Source organism: Prionailurus viverrinus, chromosome A3, assembly GCF_022837055.1.
Source record: "Prionailurus viverrinus isolate Anna chromosome A3, UM_Priviv_1.0, whole genome shotgun sequence".
NCBI classification, from domain to species: domain Eukaryota; kingdom Metazoa; phylum Chordata; class Mammalia; order Carnivora; family Felidae; genus Prionailurus; species Prionailurus viverrinus.
Genome location: NC_062563.1, coordinates 29,356,216 through 29,374,736, shown reverse-complemented (window position 1 = coordinate 29,374,736; position 18,521 = coordinate 29,356,216). Strand labels below are relative to the sequence as shown.

At 46.9% G+C, this 18,521-nt stretch overlaps 1 protein-coding gene across 1 annotated transcript in view; it reads right to left on the bottom strand.

Moving 5' to 3' along the window:
• Window positions 1-7,072: 7,072 nt before the first annotated feature.
• The window catches only part of TGM6 (transglutaminase 6), a 36,785-nt gene continuing 25,336 nt past the window's right edge, over window positions 7,073-18,521 (bottom strand). Inside the window, exons 10-13 of the mRNA XM_047854439.1 lie at window positions 11,751-12,092; window positions 8,652-8,806; window positions 8,246-8,379; window positions 7,073-7,226 (exon numbers count right to left, since the gene is read on the bottom strand). Coding sequence (XP_047710395.1) covers window positions 7,073-7,226; window positions 8,246-8,379; window positions 8,652-8,806; window positions 11,751-12,092 — 785 coding nt within the window. The remainder of the gene's footprint in view (window positions 7,227-8,245; window positions 8,380-8,651; window positions 8,807-11,750; window positions 12,093-18,521) is intronic.

Here is an 18,521-nt window from a genome sequence, read left to right as displayed (position 1 = left end):
TTAAAATAGACACAAATTGAGAAGCATTTATTTAAGAAAATCTAGCAAACGACGGCAAAACCAACGGGAATCCACGGCATTTCAGCTCAGAGCAGCTGGTCTCCCTACCCCCAGCTCTGTGGTCCTACCGGGACGAGGCAGGTCATGAGGATTGCAGCTCTGTGGGTGAAAGGGCCAGACTTTTTTTGTAGAAAAGGGCAGAAAACTACATGCTCAGGGTTGATCTCAAACCCAACAGCAAGATCAGTGGCAAACTATCAGGCAAGGCCAACGTCACAGTCATAAGACGTGACGTCCATACTGGTTGGGGCAAGCAGCAGACTGGTAGACCAGCCAGAAGTTTAACAACGAGGGGCACCTGGGTGGCTTAGTCGGTTAGGTGACCGACATCGGCTCAGGCCATGAGCTCATGGTTCATGGGTATGAGCCCAAGTTGGGCTCTGTTGCTGACAGCTCAGAGCCTGGAGCCTGCTTCGGATTCTGTGTCTCCTCTCTCTCTAACCCCTCCCCTGCTCATGTTCTCTCTCTCTCAAAAATAAATAAACATAAAAAAATTAACAATGGATAGCTGGGAAGGAGGCAGCCAGAGTGGGTCTTGATTAAGATCCTACTTAAATCCCTTGTGGGCTGGAAGGCTGAGGTCATACCCAAGGCTGTGAGCACCTAAAGGGAGATCAGAGGGCACACCGGCCAGCTGTTCCCTGCTGGTTGACCCTGAGGTGTTGTAAACACAGAACTTAAAAGATGGAGCCCACTTGTAAACTGCCCGAATTTTGCATTCCTGAAACCACCCACAGATTCATTAGCAAAGACTAGGAGCCTGGCTGCTCAAGGTGTTTCAGCGCAAGCTCTTGACTAATCTGCTGACCCAGGGATGACCTCTAAGAAGTCAGACTTAAAAACAAGGATCAAAAACACAACACCCCCAAACTCCAAGTGGAGAAATCAGTCACCACACAATGCAAGGGAAATAGACTTCATAGAATGAATCCAGGCAAGCACACCAAGGACACAAAGAAGCAAATAAACAGCGGTAACAATTGCCTCTCCTGGGAGGGATCAGAATTCAATGTGAGAGCATTCTCTGATGTAAAATGTCTGGTCTCCCGTAAAAATTACAAGACCTGCAACGCGCATGCGCGCGCGCACACACACGCGCGCGCGCGCGCGCGCGCACACACACACACACAAGCTAGGAAAATGTGACCTCCCTTCTCCCCGCCCCCCCCCATCAGGGGTAAAAAACAACAACAGTCAATACACACAATCTCTGAGCAAAGACTTCAAAGCTGCTCTTATCAATTCACTGGCCTAACAGATCTATAGGACACCCTGTCCAACAAGAACAGAATACACAGTTATTTTTTGGTTAAGTTTATGTATTTTGAGAGAGAGAGAGAGAGCTGGAGGGGCAGAGAGAGAGGGAGAGAGAGAGAATCCAAAGGAGGCTCCTCGCTGCCAGCACAGAGCCCGATGTGGGGCTCGCACCCACGAACCGTGAGATCATGACCTGAGCTGAAACCGAGAGTCGGACACTTTAACCGACTGAGCCCCCCAGGCGCCCCCCGGAATACACCTCCTTCTCAAGCACACGGTAACATTCTTGAGAGTGGATGATATGCTACACAATAAAGCAAACCTCTATCCATTAATTTTTTTTAAACTTTTTATTTTGAGATAATAATAATTCACGTGCAGTCGTAAGAAACAACACAGAAAGATCCCAGGTACTCTTTAGCCAGTTTGCCCCAATGGTAACATCTTGCAAAATTTATAGGACGGCATCCCAACTAGGATACTGGCGGTGACAGAGTTCAGAGTCCACATTCGAATCATCACGGGGATGCTTGTGTTGCCCTGTTATAGCCGCATTGACTCTCTCTCGCCTTCAGTCCTCCTTCACTTCAGGCAACCACTAATCTGTGCTCCCTTTCTAGAATTTTGTCAATTCAAGAAAGTTCTAGAAATGGAATCCTATACTGTGTCACCTATTAGAATTGGCGTTTTTTTTTTTTTTTTTAATTCGGCATAATTCTATGGGGATTCCTCCAGATTGTGTAGGTATCCATCGTTCATCACTTTTTATCTCTGAGTAGTATTCCATGCTATAGATGGACCACTGTTTTTTGTTTTTGTTTTCAAAGTTTATTTATTGATTTATTTTGAGAGAGAGAGAGAAATCAGGGGAGGGGCAGAGAGAGAGAAAGAGAGGGAGAGAGAGAGCGAAGAATCCCAAGCAGACTCTGCACTGTCAGTGCAGAGCCCCATGTGGGGCTTGAACTCCCAAACCGTGACATCATGACCTGAGCCAAAGTCAAGAGTCGGACGCTTAACCAACTGAGCCACGGAGGTGCCCCAATTGTTGAATTACCTAGCAATGAAAGGACATCTAGGTTGTTTCCAGCTTGGGGCTGCTACAAATAAAACTGCTAAACATCCATGCACAGATGTTTATATGCACACAAGTTTCACTTCCTGGAATAAATGCCCAGGAGTGCGATTGCTTGCTTGTATCTTAGTGGCATATTCCTCCCTCCCTGTCTTTCTCCCTCCCCCTTCTTTTCTCTCTCCCTCCCTCCCTCCATCCCTCCCTTCCTCCCTCCCTCCCTTCCTTCCTTCCTTCCTTCCTTCCTTCCTTCCTCCCTCCCCTCCTTCCTTCCTTCCGAAACCACCAAATTATTTTCCACAGTGGCTGCAACATTTTACATTTATTCCAGCAAGGTAAGAGTGATCAAGAGTCTCCTTACCAGCATTTGGCATTGTCACCTTTTTGAAACGTCAGCAATTGTGTTGGTATATAGTGACATCTCATTGTGGTTTTAATTTGCATTTCCCTAGTGGCTAATAATATTGAATATCCTTTCATGGTTTTTGTTTTTGTTTTTGTTTTTTTTTTTGCCATCTGTATATCCTCTTCATCGAAAAGGTTATGTCTTTTGCCCATTTTCTTAGATTGCTGTTTACTGTTGGATTTTGAGAGTTCTTTATGTATCCTGGATTCTAGTTCTCTGTCAGATATGTGGTTTGCAAACGTTTTTTCCCCCCAGTATGTAGCTTGTCTTTCATTCTTTCCACAGGATCTCTCACAGACGCACACATTTTGAATTGTGATGAAGTCCAATTTATCAAGTTTTCTTGCTGAGATTTTGATGCGAGTTGCATTAAACCTGTATATCAATTTGGGGATAACCGACTTAACTCTGCTGAATCTTTCCATTCATGAAAAAGAGATGTCTCTCCATTTATTTAAATCTGCCTTCGTTTCCCTCATCAGTATTTTTTAGTTTTCCGCACGGAAATCCATACGTTTTGTTAGATTGACATCTAAATATTTCATGTTTATGGGCTGTAAATGTAAATTAAAAATAAATTTGGTTTGGATTGCTCGATGAGAGTCCACAGGAATACAGCTGATTAAAATATTGGTTCCCGTGATTCTGGAGGCAGACGGGTCTGATATACACATCCCGTTGGTTCTGTTTCTCGCGAGAACCCCGGCTCACACAAGCACCCCCATTACCACAACCACTTTTCCACCTTGCCTGCTTCGGTTTGGGAAATAGTCTCGTAACCCACCAAGCCTCGCCAGTGAAGAGGAGACCAGGGATCTTTTGCGGGGACAGTCTCTTAGGCCTGTGGCAGAGGCAAAGATAACGTGAAGGGGAAGCTATTGGAGGGGTCAGGGTCAAGGTACTGGCCTCTGAATCTCCCTTGTCGGTTACCATCTCGAGACTGAAGGTTAGGGCTGCTGACCCATATCAAGAAGGTAGTGAGCTGCAACACACTTTGGGCACATTGGCCTTCACTTTGTTCCCGGGGCGTCCCAGGACAAGGTTGTTTTTGCCTCAGCGTCTCCATGAATCAGACTTCTTGGCTGCAAGCGGAAGAAACTGATCCTTGTCGGCTTAAGCAAAGGGGATGGTGTAGAAATTAAGGGCAACCTGGAGAAGATGGTAAGACACGGAGCAGACATCGGGAAATATGGGATTCGACGAGTCTTCAGAGGGTCAAGAAGTAGGCAGCCCGAGACAGCACGGCAGATTGTGTCTTTCCAGAAATATCTACGGCGATATTTTCAGTCCGCCAAGCTCTTCCAGAATCTTTGCACCTTTTTTTTTTTTTTTTTTTTTTAAATCATGAGCTATTTCCTCTTGAAACTTGGAGGAACCCTGTAAGTGCCTTGACGAACAGGATGTGGCAGAAGTGGCACTGGATGACCTCTAACCCCAAGGCATAAGGGCAACATGGCTTCCGTCTGACTCTCTTGAGATGCTTGCCCTTCTACTGTGTTGTGAGGAAACCCGGGCCACGTGGGGAAGCTGTAGGTGGGCGTCCTGGCTGACAGCCCAGCGTGGTGCTTGGCCAACAGCCAGCATCCATGGCCAGAAACGTGAGTGGATACGCCTTCAGACATCCCCGGCCCAGCCTTTGAGCTGTCTCTGCTCCCCTAAGTCAAGCAGAGATGAGCTATCCCTACGCAGCCCTGACCAGACTGCAGTTTCATCAGCAAAATAACGGTCGTCGTGATTTTAAGCCTTACGTTACGGGCTGGTTTGTTACACAGCAGTTGGTAACTGGAACATGCGGCCACTATGTCAGAGCAGAAATTACCTGGCTGGGACACAGCCCAGGACCCCGAGGACCCCTCCACCCCTGTGAGACCGTCTGAACATTTATTCCCTCCATCCTGATCTCAGGAGAGAGCCCGTGCCCGCATGAGTGAAGGTGCCCAGCCCTGGCTGCGCCGTGAGGCAGGTTGAAGATGGAGAGAATAATAGTGTCTCCTGCGCTGAGTCGTTATGAAGGTTAAATAAATTCATATGCATCAAGCCCCCGAAACAGTTCCTGGCATGTAGTAAGAACACGGATTCTTACTACATTAGTTTTAATCGTTAGTTTTGTTACTATGAAAACGTGAACTTGGATACCACTTCCTCGGGGAGACTTTCTCTGATGCCGCCATGGGGACAGGTGTCATCCTAGCCCCCACGCCTCGGGGATGTGTAATTAGCTTATTTACAGATTTGTTTGCTTGTTTCCTCTTAGGTCTCCTTTTACTTTCCGCACCCTCTAAGGTGCTGTGATTGAATACCTGTGTCCCCCGGCCGGAAAGTCATCGCCCTGGGCAGAGGGACCTTGTACTGTCACTGCTCTGTCCCTGGGTTGGACAGAATGCGGGTGGATGTGGCGACACATTGTCCAGACCTTCCTTCAGTGGACGGCTTGTTGCACCAACTGCTGGGGGTGCTGCCTGCAGATGACCGTCACTGTCAACCCCCTCAGGGATGGCCTCCACTGTCGGGAGCTATCTTGCCCAAAGTCACACCTCTTCGGGGGCCAATCGGCGACGGATGCAGGCGTAGGAAGGCCCAGCCATCTTGGCCCAACTTAGGACAACTCTCAAAGGCCATGTTAGCTCCACAGCTGCCCGTGGGGTGGTCCCCAGCTGGCACTGGGCCGGCATCAGCACTCTCTTCCTCTCTCTGCCTATCCTGCTTTGTCCCCCTCCCTTCCACTGTGTTGACCCCCAGGTCATTCCTTACTAAATGTCCTGCACCCTACACTCCAACTCAGAGGGTCAGCCTCCTGGGACGTGAAACTTGGTTCAGCCAAGCCTGAGGAAGATGGGCAGTCGGCACTTGCTTCAAGGATGGGGTGTCTGGGGCCACTGAGGGGGGGAGACCATCTTGGTCTCCCTGCTGAAAGGAGCGTCCCTTTTACTAAGAGTGGGAGATCCGCTCTGTTGTACTGAGCCCCCAGTACCCCTTCCTGCTGCTCAATCCTGAGGAAATGGCTGCCTCTTCTGAACCTCCAGCTGCCCCTCTTACATGAACAGGATGAGCATCCAAAACCTAGGCTTGGAAAGGGGGTCCTCCACGCATCTGGGTTCTCTAAGCTGTCCTGCTGTGTAGACTCGTCAGAGAAATGCCTTCAACGAAGCCTTGGTCACAAGGATCACCCACCCCTCACTGTCTGTGTGTTTGCCTGACGCCCTTTTAGCAAAGACTCACTACATAAATTGTTTCCACGGAAGTCCGTATTCAGGAGGTGTCTCACTGCCTGTTTTGTTCTTGTTCAGATGACTTAAATTCCGTGACTAATCGTAATTCTTTTGACTGTCTGGGACATTTCGAGCTGATTTCTTTGACCTGTGCAGTAGAGTCCTGGTGGTCTCTACTCCAGTCCTCGTTCCAGAAATCTCTGTCCTGTTTTGATGCCAAGAACACGGTCGTGTGTAGTAAGCGGCTGGGGGTGTTTTGCAAAGTTAACACTGTTTCCATTTTCAGAAAGTAAATAACCCCTGGGCTGGTGGTAGGAGGCCCCTGATGACCGTGATGGGATCAGATTTGGGGTTTCATCCTCAAATGCAATCCGGGCTTGATGGCCTCTCTCCTGCTGTCCGCAGGTGCTGGTCGTGGGTCTTCACTGAGGGAACATCTCCCATTGCTTCAAATCTAATGATTTCCAGAACATGACTTTGGGGGTAACACTTTGGTGGTGTAGATGGCATCCACGCGGACCCCAATTCTGTCTGTAGCTCCCCTATGGCTGTGGACAAGGCTCTTCCCTCTACATAAAATGGGAGTGTGGAGGGATGTGTGGGTGTCAGCTCCAACACTTTCGGGTTCCCCTTCAACGCTGGGAGGACATTCTTGGATCTGGATCTGGTCAGAGCGTTGAGGACCTGAGATGGAAGCAAGGAGAACCTAGGGCTCGGCCAGGGTGATGGTGGGCTGGCAGGGCAGGGGTGGCAGAGCTGGGTGGGCCACGGTCACAGTGATGCTTGATCAGCCTCCCGGCAATGATGGTGATGGGTGACGGGGGGAGAGGTTCCCAACATCACCCATCGTTGTCCAAAAGTTTAAGGATTGCTGAGTCTAACACCTTGTTTCACAGATGGGGAAACAGGCCCAAGAGAAGAAGGGAGACTTGCCCATGTTCGCAAAGTGGGGCAGAAACCGAAGCAGGACTGGAACCCAGGCCTCCTGGCTCCCACGCAAGAGAGGCAGAGAGGTGGACAGGGAGGGACCAGGGGCCATCTCCTCCCCTCTCAGCCCCCGGTGGTGGCCAGTCACTTGGCTGTGGCCACGTGGATGATCACAAAGCCTTTGATGTCTGGGAAGTCGGGGCTGACGAGGTCCACCTGCAGCTGCCTTGGGCCGCTCTTGGAGGGGGTGATGTTGAACTGGACCGAGGCCCTCTCCTGAGGCTCCAGGCTGGGCACACTGGGGAAAGGGGATGGGAGAAAGGCAGACCATCAGCCCCCTCTCCTTCTGAACCTGGCCTGCCCTCTCCAGAGCCCTTGGGATCAAGGACACACCTTGAGACTTGACATTTAAGCCTCACCAGTAGGCTTCCAGCATAATTTTCCCTTCCACCACTTCTCACCCCTTTCCACCCAACCAGGCTTGTCTCCTCCCTGTGCCCTGAACTTACCTTACACTTCCTCTCTCTGGGCTTTTGTCTGCACTGTTCCTCCCACCTAGGTTGCCCTTTCTATTCCGATCACAACCAAGGGCCAGATCAAGTGTCTCTTCTTCCAGGAGACCCTCCCCGACAATACCAGCCATTGAGACCTCGGACTGGGAAACCCTCCATGCTTCTTGGTACCTGAAAACTTCTCAAGTCAGCATTCAAGGCCCAGCTCAAATATCAGCTCTGCTTCAGCTTTTCCCTGGTTCCACCTCATCCCCAATTAAGGGCTACTCCTGATTCTCTGGACCCTGGAGATCCATTCCTCTGCACAAATCACACGTATCTTCCTTTGAAGGACCACCTGTCTAGGAGAACACTTCTCCAGGCAGAACCCCATCTGTTCGTCCTGGTGTTCCCAAAGTTGACACATGGCTCAGAGAAGAGGTCATTATGATTAAGGATCATGTGAACGAGTGAGCGTGTGGATGCAAGAACGAAGGAGTGGATGGTTGAGAGTAAGTCAACAAGTGCACGAATGAACAGAACATGCGTGGATGAGTGGGGGAAGAAACCAGTCAAGACTGAGTTGAGCAGATAGATGAAGTGAATGAATGAGGGAATGAGTGAGTGGATGAGTTCCACAACTAAGCTAATGACGGAAGGAAGGAAGGAAGGAAGGAAGGAAGGAAGGAAAGGATACATAAATGAAGGCTGATGTAGGCTGTGAGCTGGTCCCTGGGAGTCCAGGGTATCTCCCGCACCCCTCTCTGTTGGTAGCTTCACCATCCTATAAGGAAGGTGGACCTTCCACTCCCAGGCTGGTACTTACTCAATGCTGAGCTGTCCCTGGAGAAGGCCACTGCCCTCCACCATCAGCATACAATCCTCCACTGTCTCCAGGAGGGGGTTGACCACCGTCACTTTCACCACAACCGCCACCCCTACCATGGCTGGGCCCAGCACCTGGAGGGGTAACACCCATAAGTCATCTTTCTCCTCCTCCACACTCCCCCAGGAAACCTATGGGGCCTGCTGGGACGCCGGTTGGATCCTGGCATGGGCATTAATCATGGCATCCTCCCACCCCCTCAGTGAGCTCCATCATTATATCTATCCCCCTGCATCCATGCCACCTCTCCACTGCCAGAGCTCATGGCACAACCCCCCGGCCTCTGATGCCCTCCCTCAGCTGTGAACGGGGACTTCCAGGAATGGGGGGTGCAGACTGGATTCACCTTGATGGTGATGACATCCTCCAGAGTGATGTCCTTCTCCACCAGGAGCTTCTCTCCTTTGGTGACAAAGCACATCGCAGCCAACAGGATCTTCTTGTCCTCTGTCAGGTCTTCCTTATACTGAGAGTAAGCTATTGTGATTGGGATCTTTTTCTCTGGAAGGGAAAGCAGAGGTGGGAGTTAGGGGTCCAATGTTTTCTTTCAACGGGATCCAGAATGAGGCGGAAGTGTCAATTCCTAGTTATACTCTCTTTGGTCCTTGTCCCCAAGCTGGGATGGGCATTATTAGTACCAGTTCACAGATGAAGACACCTGAGGCTCAGAGAGGTTAATTTCTTGTCCAATAGCAGACAGCAAGTAAGTCAAGGAGCCAAGATGAGGTGGGATTCAAATTCAGGCCAGTGGGCTACCTTCACACCACACAATTTCTCCATGAACTCCCGGAGGTGTGTTTAAACTTCCCCTCATCATTCCAGATGGAAATCCCCCAGTCCATTATGTATTCCTCCCATTAGGAATCCACTCCCCATTTATTGAGCACCTACTATGTGCCAGGTGCAGAGAAGAGAGAGGTCAAAGGTCTGCCTCAAGCTTCCAATCCAGTGAGGAGGCCAACTTCTTTGAAGCTTCTCCAAATCCTCCCTCGCCATGAAGGCCCATCCTAATCAGCCCCACCAGGGGTGGAAAGCCTTCACGGACACCCCACTCAAGTGATCTCGTGCCCTCTGCCTTCTGAGCTCCCATGGTCCTGGGACCCTCACCAGCCACAGACACCCTGCCTATGCATTTCCTTCTTTCGAGCAAGGCCACAGCTGATTGCCAGTCGTATTTGGGTTTTTTGGACCACCGTATGTTTTTTCTTTTAGGTACGATGTGTTCTTTCCAACTTGCTCTAGGTCCTACCACCTCCCACTGCTCTTCTTGTAATCCTGTTTCCTTCTTGTCCCTGAAGTCATCTGAGTTTTCAACGTGTGGATTTGGGTCCTTAAAGGATTTGAACTCGGTTCACTCCATGCTCCCCCAGAGCACATGTGCATACAATAGGTGCTTCCTGAATGCCCAGATGCTGATCCATTCATCAAAATTCTACATTGTTTTATGGGTTTCCTTAGTCCAGTAGGCCATTACTAAGACTCCTTACTACAATCACAGCAATAATTAATAATGGGAAAAGCTGACTTTTACTAACTTCGCTGCTGGGCCCTGGGGATCCAGCATATTCATCAGCTAATTCATTCCGTCCGTACAACGATTCCATGAGCAAGTATTATTATCCCCAACTTCTAATAATATCAATAACACTGTCAGTCCCTGCAAAAAATCACACGTTCCTTAGGTTGTAAGAACTATGCCAAATGCTTGATATATTTTACATCATTCACTCCTTGTGTGGTGGGAGATGGGTGGTTCTCAAAGTGTGGTCCTGGGCCCAGGGGCACTGGCATCATCTGGGAACTTGTTAGAAATGCAAATTCGGGGTGCCTGGGTGGCTCAGTCAGTTAAGCGTCTGGCTTCGGCTCAGGTCATGATCTCACGGTTTGTGAGTTGGAGCCCTGTGTCGGGCTCTGTGCTGACCGCTCGGAGCCCGGAGGCTGCTTCGGATTCTGTGTCTCCCTCTCTCTCTGTCCCTCCCCCGCTCACGCTCTGTCTCTCTCAAAAATAAATAAACATTAAAAATAAAAATAAAAGAAATGCACATTCTAAGGCTCCGCAACAAATTAGTGACTTGAATCCCGCAACGTATACACAGAACTATTTATTTAAAGATTATGCCTCTATTAAAATGATGCGAATGAAGAGCTTATAAAAATATTTAAAGAACAATGTGATGTGGAAAGAGTGGAAAGATGTGGAAAGAACAATGTGATGTGGAAAGCACTAATGAACATTAAGCATGCACAGTTTAATTAGAGCTGTTTCGCAAAAGGCAAGAGGAATTAAAAATATGGAAGGAAAACATGGTAACAATTTGTAGGTGGGTGGCAGGATCACGGGTGACCTTTCTCTGTGCTCTTGAAATCCTTAATGAATATATACTACTTTTTTTTTTAATATTTATTTATTTTTGAGACAGAGAGAGACAGAGCATGAACGGGGGAGGGGCAGAGAGAGAGGGAGACACAGAATCTGAAACAGGCTCCAGGCTCTGAGCTGTCAGCACAGAGCCCGACGCGGGGCTCGAACTCATGGACCGTGAGATCATGACCTGAGCTGAGGTCGGATGCTCAACCGACAGAGCCACCCGGGCGCCCCTAGTATATACTACTTTTAATATGAAAAAAAAAAAAAAAACCCAGGAGAAAGCGTCTGTTACTATTTCCTTATGCAGTGTTATTGTGTGAGTTGAGTTTCGTGAAAAACAAAAAGCAAAAACGCGAAAAGGTGCGTGACATCTCCTCTACGTGTTTTCACTCAGTCAAAACACACAAGCTTCCCCAGAAACGGGCCCAGGGGAGCAGTTTCTTTGTTTAATTGAATCCTGAGAGTTCAGAATGTCATGTGAGGGAGGAGAGGGAGAGGGTTGGGGGAAGGGAGAGGGTAGAGGGGGAGGGGTGAGAGTGGGGGAGAGGGAGGGGGAAGAGCAGGAGGGGAGGGAAGGGAGGAGTGAGGACAGAGAAGGGTTGTAGGGATGCTGGCTCATGTGTGCAGAATTCTCGGGACAGACCCTTGCGCCTGCTACCACGTGGCAGCCATTTCTTACTGGTCCACGCCTCTCACACAGGACTCTTGTAGCCAGACGGGCTCCAGAATAAGTTGGATGTTAGAAAGGTAACACGGGGCCTATATCGTGAAACGCTCCCAGCAGGTATTTACTCGGGGTGTCAATATTCACACGAACTGCGATCCCCTCTTCTTCATACGTTTGTCACCAGACGGTCAGGGGCTTTTATTATTAGTCCCATTACTTAGCCCCTCTGAGCTCAGTTTTCTCACCCGCCAAATGGGGACGAGAGGCAGGCACTGAACAAATGGCCAGAAGCATGCCCATGTTTCCTGGGAATGGAGCAGGATGCTGGGAAGTCCCGCCCCGTCCCCCCAACTCCCACCCCGGTCCCCCCAGTAAGGGGTTCCCACCGAGCGGAGTGGCGGCCTTCCTACCTTCTTCGGGCCCCAGCCGCACCGTATGGGATTCGTGCAGGATCTCCGCCACCGGCCTGCGGGTGTAGAGAATGGTGGCGCCGCTCAGGTTGACTCGGACCCTCTGGGCCCGGGAGGTGAGGTTGGCCAAGCACAGGGCCAGTCTCAGGTCGTGGCCCAGCATGGGCGGCTCCAGCATCTTGAACTTGCCGGTGATGCTGGGCTTGGTGGCGGGCTCCAGGAGGTCCTCCCGCCAAAGACCACGGCCGCCGGCCCTGCGGACCCGGCTCCTCCTCCCGGAGGCTTCCACACTGAACAGCTTCCTCACGGCCTTGCGGTACACCTGCCTCTCCTTCCGGGATCCTGCAGGCATCGTGCAAGGTGAGGCGGGCACCCCTCTCCTCCTCCCCCCCGTCCGGGGGCCCCTGGGGCCATCCCTGCCCATTTCCCTTCCTCTCCAGACAAAGCCACCGTTTACAGACTGACAGCCCAGGAGCCAGAGGCGCACCTCAGCCAGGTGCCCTGTGTTCGGTTCTGGGACCATTTGAATACGTTTCAAGTCAGTCGCCAACAACTTCAGATCGGGAAATTTCGCACAAAAGTGCAGGTTCGCGGCTTCCCTGACAACTGGGTCGGAAGACTCGTGACACAGATAGCTGACGCTTTTGTACACTTGCTATGATGTGCCGGGTTCTACAGTTCTAGATGCTGTATTCTCCCCGAGGAGGTCGGTACTGCTATCATCCCTGTTTTATAGGTAAGGAGATATATGTATGTGTATATACACACACATATATATACACACATAAATATATATAAACATATATATTTATTTATTATTTACTTATATTATTTTATTTTATTATTATTTATTTTTAGTCATTATTATATTATTTTATATTTTATAGGTAAGGATATATATATGTGTGTATATATAGTGTGTATATATATACACACATATATATGTTTATTTGTTCATTTATTTATTATTTACTTGTATTATTTTTATTTTATTATTTATTTTTATTCATTATTATATTATTTTATATTTTATAGGTAAGGATATATATATGTGTATATACACACATATATATATGTGTATATATATATGTATTCATTTAATTCATTTATTCATTATTATATTATTTTATATTTCATAGGTAAGGATATATATACGTATGTATGTATATGTATGTATGTATATGTACATATATGTATGTGTGTGTATATATACACATATGTGTATGTGTGTATATATATGTGTGTATATACATATACACACATATATATGTTTATTTGTTCATTTATTTATTATTTACTTATTATTTTTATTTTATTGTTATTTATTTTTATTCATTATTATATTATTTTATATTTTATAGGTAAGGATATATATATGTATGTATGTATATGTATGTATGTATGTATATGTACATATATGTATGTGTGTGTATATATACACATATGTGTGTGTGAATATAATATAATATAATATAATATAATATAATATAACAGTCTACAGGTGGGTAATGGCTGCCCCCACCCCCCCTCCCCGGTGGGGATGTACTTTGGGGTTCTCCACGGTCCCACCTATAATCCCCACTGGCCTGATGCACTCTCGGTGCTGTCTACAAGGCGACGGGCAAGGTCAGGACCCCTGATCTCCCACCTGCCCTGTTGCTAGCACGGACTTGTCTTTTGACCTCCAGACCAATACGTCCAACTGGAGCCCTCCCGTCTCCACTGCATGATGTCCCACAGGTGCCCCAAACCCAACCGAACCTGCCATCTTCTTTCTGCCCAGTGGCATTCCCCCAGTGGACAAGCCAGAAACTGGCCGCATCCTGGGCTCTTCCCAGACCTTCCCCTCCCACAGTGGATCAGTCACCCAGTCCTGCGGAGCACCCTCATGGATCTCTAGAATCTGCCGTCTTTTCTCCTCAGACCCCCATATACATTGCCTCACCAGGGGCGCCTGGATGGCTCAGTCGTTTGAGCGGCAGACTTCAGCTCAGGTCATGATCTCGCAGTTCATGAGTCTGAGCTCCATGATGTGCTCTGTGCTGACAGCAGAGAGCCCACTTCGGATCCTCCCCGTCTCCCTGCCCCTCCCCCGCTTGTTCTCTCTCCCTCTCTCTCTCAAAATAATTAAACTCAAAATTGCCTCACCATGGGGCCAGTTTGCCAGCAGATGCTGTGGACTTGTATTGCGATTATTATTACTTAGCCCTTCCTAGCCTCAGTGTTCCCATCTGTAAAGTGGAGAGAAGAGGCTCACAGGCAAGGCACAAAGTGCTGTGTTCCAGAATGTTCCCTCCCTTCCTGGGAATGTAGGCTCCACCCTGACTCCAGTGCTTTTGCCGCCCTGAGCACCCCCAAATCCGGCTTTGATGGCTCCACTTCCCCACTTGAAAGAAACCTGTGGTGTGTGGGCTCCCACCATGCTTCCTCCCAAGCAACTTCTTCCAAGTGCCTTGATCCTATGTGACCTCTGCTTGAAGGGACCCATGTGGATCCAAAGGTTCTTTAACATCTCATGTTTCAATATTGAAATGTGTGTGAATGTTGCACTCTACCCTGTAATATAGTCCCAATATATTTTTTACTATAAAATGTTTCATTTCCCTGCCAAAGATTCTAATGTCACTTTCTCAGGGAGGCCTTCTCTGCCTCTCAAGAACAGAGATAATTCTGTCAACTTCAAAATTCACCTATTTAAAGAATACAATTCAGGGGCGCCTAGGTGGCGCAGTCGGTTAAGCGTCCGACTTCAGCCAGGTCCGATCTCGCGGTCCGTGGTCCGTGAGTTCGAGCCCCGCGTCAGGCTCTGGGCTGATGGCTCAGAGCCTGGAGCCTGCTTCCGATTCTGTGTCTCCCTCTCTCTCTGCCCCTCCCCCATTCATGCTCTGTCTCTCTCTGTCCCAAAAATAAATAAACGTTGAAAAAAAAATTTAAAGAATACAATTCAATGCTTTTAGTATGTTCACAGAGTCCTCCACTTATCCCCACAATCTAATTTTAGGACATTTCATCACCTCAAAAAGAAACTCCATAACCATTAGTGGGGGCTCCCAACTCTGCCCCCCAGTGAGCCCAGTCCTAGGCAACTGATAGTCTGATTTCTAATTTACCTATTCTGGACAGTTCACATAAAGGGAGCCATACGATGTGTGCTCTTTTGGGACTGGCTTCCAAAAAAATTTTTTTTAATGTTTATTTATTTTTGAGAGAGAGAGTGTGAGTGGGGGAGGGGCAGAGAGAGAAGGAGACACAGAATCTGAAGGAGGTCCCAGTCTCTGAGCTGTCAGCACAGAGCCCGACACAGGGCTCAAACCCACAAACTGTGGGGTCAGGACGTGAGCTGAAGTCAGACACTTAGCCGACTGGGCCACCCAGGTGCCCCTGTGGCTGGCTTTTTAAACATAACGTAATGTTTTCCAAGTTCGTCCGTGTCATTGCATGTATCAGTACTTGGTTCCTTTTCATTGCTGAATAATATTCCATTGTATGGATATACCACATTTTGTTTATCCATTGATGGATATTTGCATTGTTTCCACTCCTTAGCTATTTTGAATAATGTTGCTATGAATGTTCACGTCCAGGTTTTTTGTGTGGATGTTTGTTTTCATGTCTCTTGGGTATGTACCTAGAAGCGCATCTGCTGGGAATGGCAATTCTGCGTTTAACATTTTGAGGGACTGTCAAACCGTTTTCCGAGGTGGTTGCACCATTGTACATCCCCACCAGCAATGTACGAGTGGCTCCCTTTTCCATAAGCTCACCGACACTCATTGTCTATTTTTGATAATTGCGGTCCTAGCGGGTATGAAATGGTACGTTGTGGTTTTGGTTTGCATTTCCCTAGTGACTAATGACGTCAAGCATCTTTTCATGTGCTTATTGGCCATTTGTATATCATCCTTGGAGAAACATCTATTCAAATCCTTTGCCCATTTTCAAGAAATTGGATTATTTGTTCTTTTATTATTGAGTTGTAAGAGTTCTTTATATATTCCAGATATAGGTACCCTTATTGGGTACGTGATTTGCAAATATTTTCTCCTCTGGGCTATCTTTCCATTTTTTGGAAAAGTATAATTTGTAGCACACGTTTTTAATTTTGATGAAGTCCCATTTATCATTGTTTCTGTTGTCCCTTGTGCTCTTGATGTCTTAATTAAAAAGGCTTTGTTTACCCCAAGATCATGAAGATTAACTCATGTTTTCCTTTAAAAGTTTATACTTTTAGGGATGCCTGAGTGGCTCAGTCGGTTAAGCGTCTGACTTTGGGTCAGGTCATGATCTCACGGCTCGTGAGTTCGAGCCCTGCATCGGGCTCTGTGCTGACAGCTCAGAGCCTAGAGCCTGATTCGGATTCTGTGTCTCCCTCACTGTCTGCCCATTCCCCGCTCAAGCTCTGTCTCTGTCTCTGCCTCTGTCTCTGTCTCTGTCTTTCTCTCTCTCTGTTTCTCTCTCTCAAAAATAAATAAACATTAAAAAAAGAGAAGTTTATACTCTTAGCTCTTACATGTCGGTCTGCGATCCACTTGAGTTCATTTTCAAGTATGGTGTGATGCCGGAGGCCAACTTTACTTGTATTTGCATGTGGATAATCAGTGGTCCCAGCATCATTTGTTGCAGATTGCTCGTTCTCTTTCCCCCCTTAATTGTCACGGCACCCTTGTCCAAATCAATTGAGCATAATTTTTAAGGTTTATTTCTGGACTCTCAGTTCTGCTCCGTCGATCCATATGTTCATTTTTATGCCAGAACCTTACTGTCTGAGTGATCGTATATTTACAGTAAGTTTTGAATTTGGGAAGTGTGAGCCTTCCAACTTTGTTTTTCTTTTTCAATTGTTTTGGCTATTTTGGGTCCTTTGCATTCGCAAATGAATTTTAGGATCAGCTTGTCAGATTTGGAAAAAAAAAAAACAACAAAAAAACTCACCTGGAACTTTGATCGGGATTACACGGAGCCTGTAGATCAGTTTTGGGTCATTGCCATTTTTCATGCCATAAAAATGAGAGGTCTTTCCATTTATTTAGGTCTTTGATGTCTTTCAACAGTGTTTTGTAGTTTTCAGCGTCTCAACTTTGCTCTTCTTTTGTGAAATTTACTCCTAAGTATTTTGGTCTTTTTGATGCTATTGTAAATGGATCTGTTTTCTTCCTTTCACTTTCAGATTATACATTGTTAGTGTCCAGAAATACGATTAATTTTTGTAAATTGATATTGTATTCCACAACCCTGCTGAACTTAGTTTTTGGTTCTTAGAGCTTTTTACTGGATACCTTAGGATTTTATATGTACAAGATCATGCCACGTGCAAACAGAGGTAGTTTTATTTCTTCCTTTCCAATCTGGAAATTCGTCTATTTCTTTTTCTTTCCTCTCCCTCCTTTCCTTCCTTCCTCCTTCCCTTCTTCCCTCCCTCCCTTCCTCCCTCGCTCCCTTCCGCCCTCCCTCCCTCCCTCCCTTCCTTTCTTCCTTCCTTCTTTTTATTTTTTAAAACTGTGGTGAATTATATATAACATAAAATTTACCATCTTAATAAGAGGACACTTCAGTGGCATTAAGTACACTCCTCTCGTTGTGCAATCATCACGACCATCCATCTGCATAACTCTTTTCATCTTGCAAAACAGAAACCCTGTATCTCTTAAATAACGAAACTCCTCATTCCCTCCTCTGCCCAGCCCCTGGCAACTACTGTTCTATTCTCTGTCTTTATGAATTCGACTACTCTGGGTGCCTTATAGAAGCAGAGTCACAGTATTTGTCGGTACGTTTGGGACGGGCTCATTTCACTTAGCGTCATGTCTTTGAAGTTCACCCATGTTGTAGCACGCGTCAGAAATACCTTCCTTTTAAAGGCTCAATAGTATTGCATTGTATGTAAGTACCACCTTTTGTTTATGCATTCAGCTGTCAACAGACATTGGGGTTGCTTGTACCTTTTGGCCCCGGTGAATAACACTGCTACGAACGTGAGTGAAATATCTCTTTGAGTTCCTGCTTTCCCTTCTTTTGGGTATCTATCCAGAAGTGGAATTGCTGGGTCATACGATGACTATTTTACATCATAAATTGAATGTTATAAAGAACCTCCCTACTATTTTCCCACAGGAAATGGAATCCACAAATACGGTGTGAGCTATGGTTTTTTTATAGATGGCTTTTTATCAGGCTCAGAAATTCGCTTCTGTTCTTAATTTGTCAAGTGGTTTCATCACAAAGGGGTGCTGGATCTTGTCAAATACCTTTTCTGATTATATTGAGATGATCATGTAGCCTTCATCCTTTTTCTTCTTTCTATTGATAATGGTGTATTTTATTAATTCATTTTCAAGGTGAAAACCACCCTGTATTTCTGGGATAAATCCTACTTGGTTGTGACATGTAATCCTTTTTATAATGTTGCTGGATTCAGTTTGTTAGCATTTTTGTTGATGAGTTTTGCTTCTACATTCTTACGGAGTATTATCTCTAGTTTTCTTGTGATGTCGTCGTCTGGTTTTGCTATCAGGATGAATGAATTGGGAAGTGTTCACTCCTCTTCTATTTTTTTTTCGAAAAACGTTTGAAGCATTGATTTTTATGCTTTCAGTGTTTGGTAGAATTCACCAGTGACATCATCTGGACCTGGTCTTTTCTTTGTAGGAGGTTCTGGGTTACTAATTCAGTCGCTTTGCTTGTTACACACCCATTCAGAACTTCTATTTCTTCTTGGGGCGGTTTTGGCGATTCCTGGAGGAATTTGGCCATTTTATCTAAAGTCGCCTAATA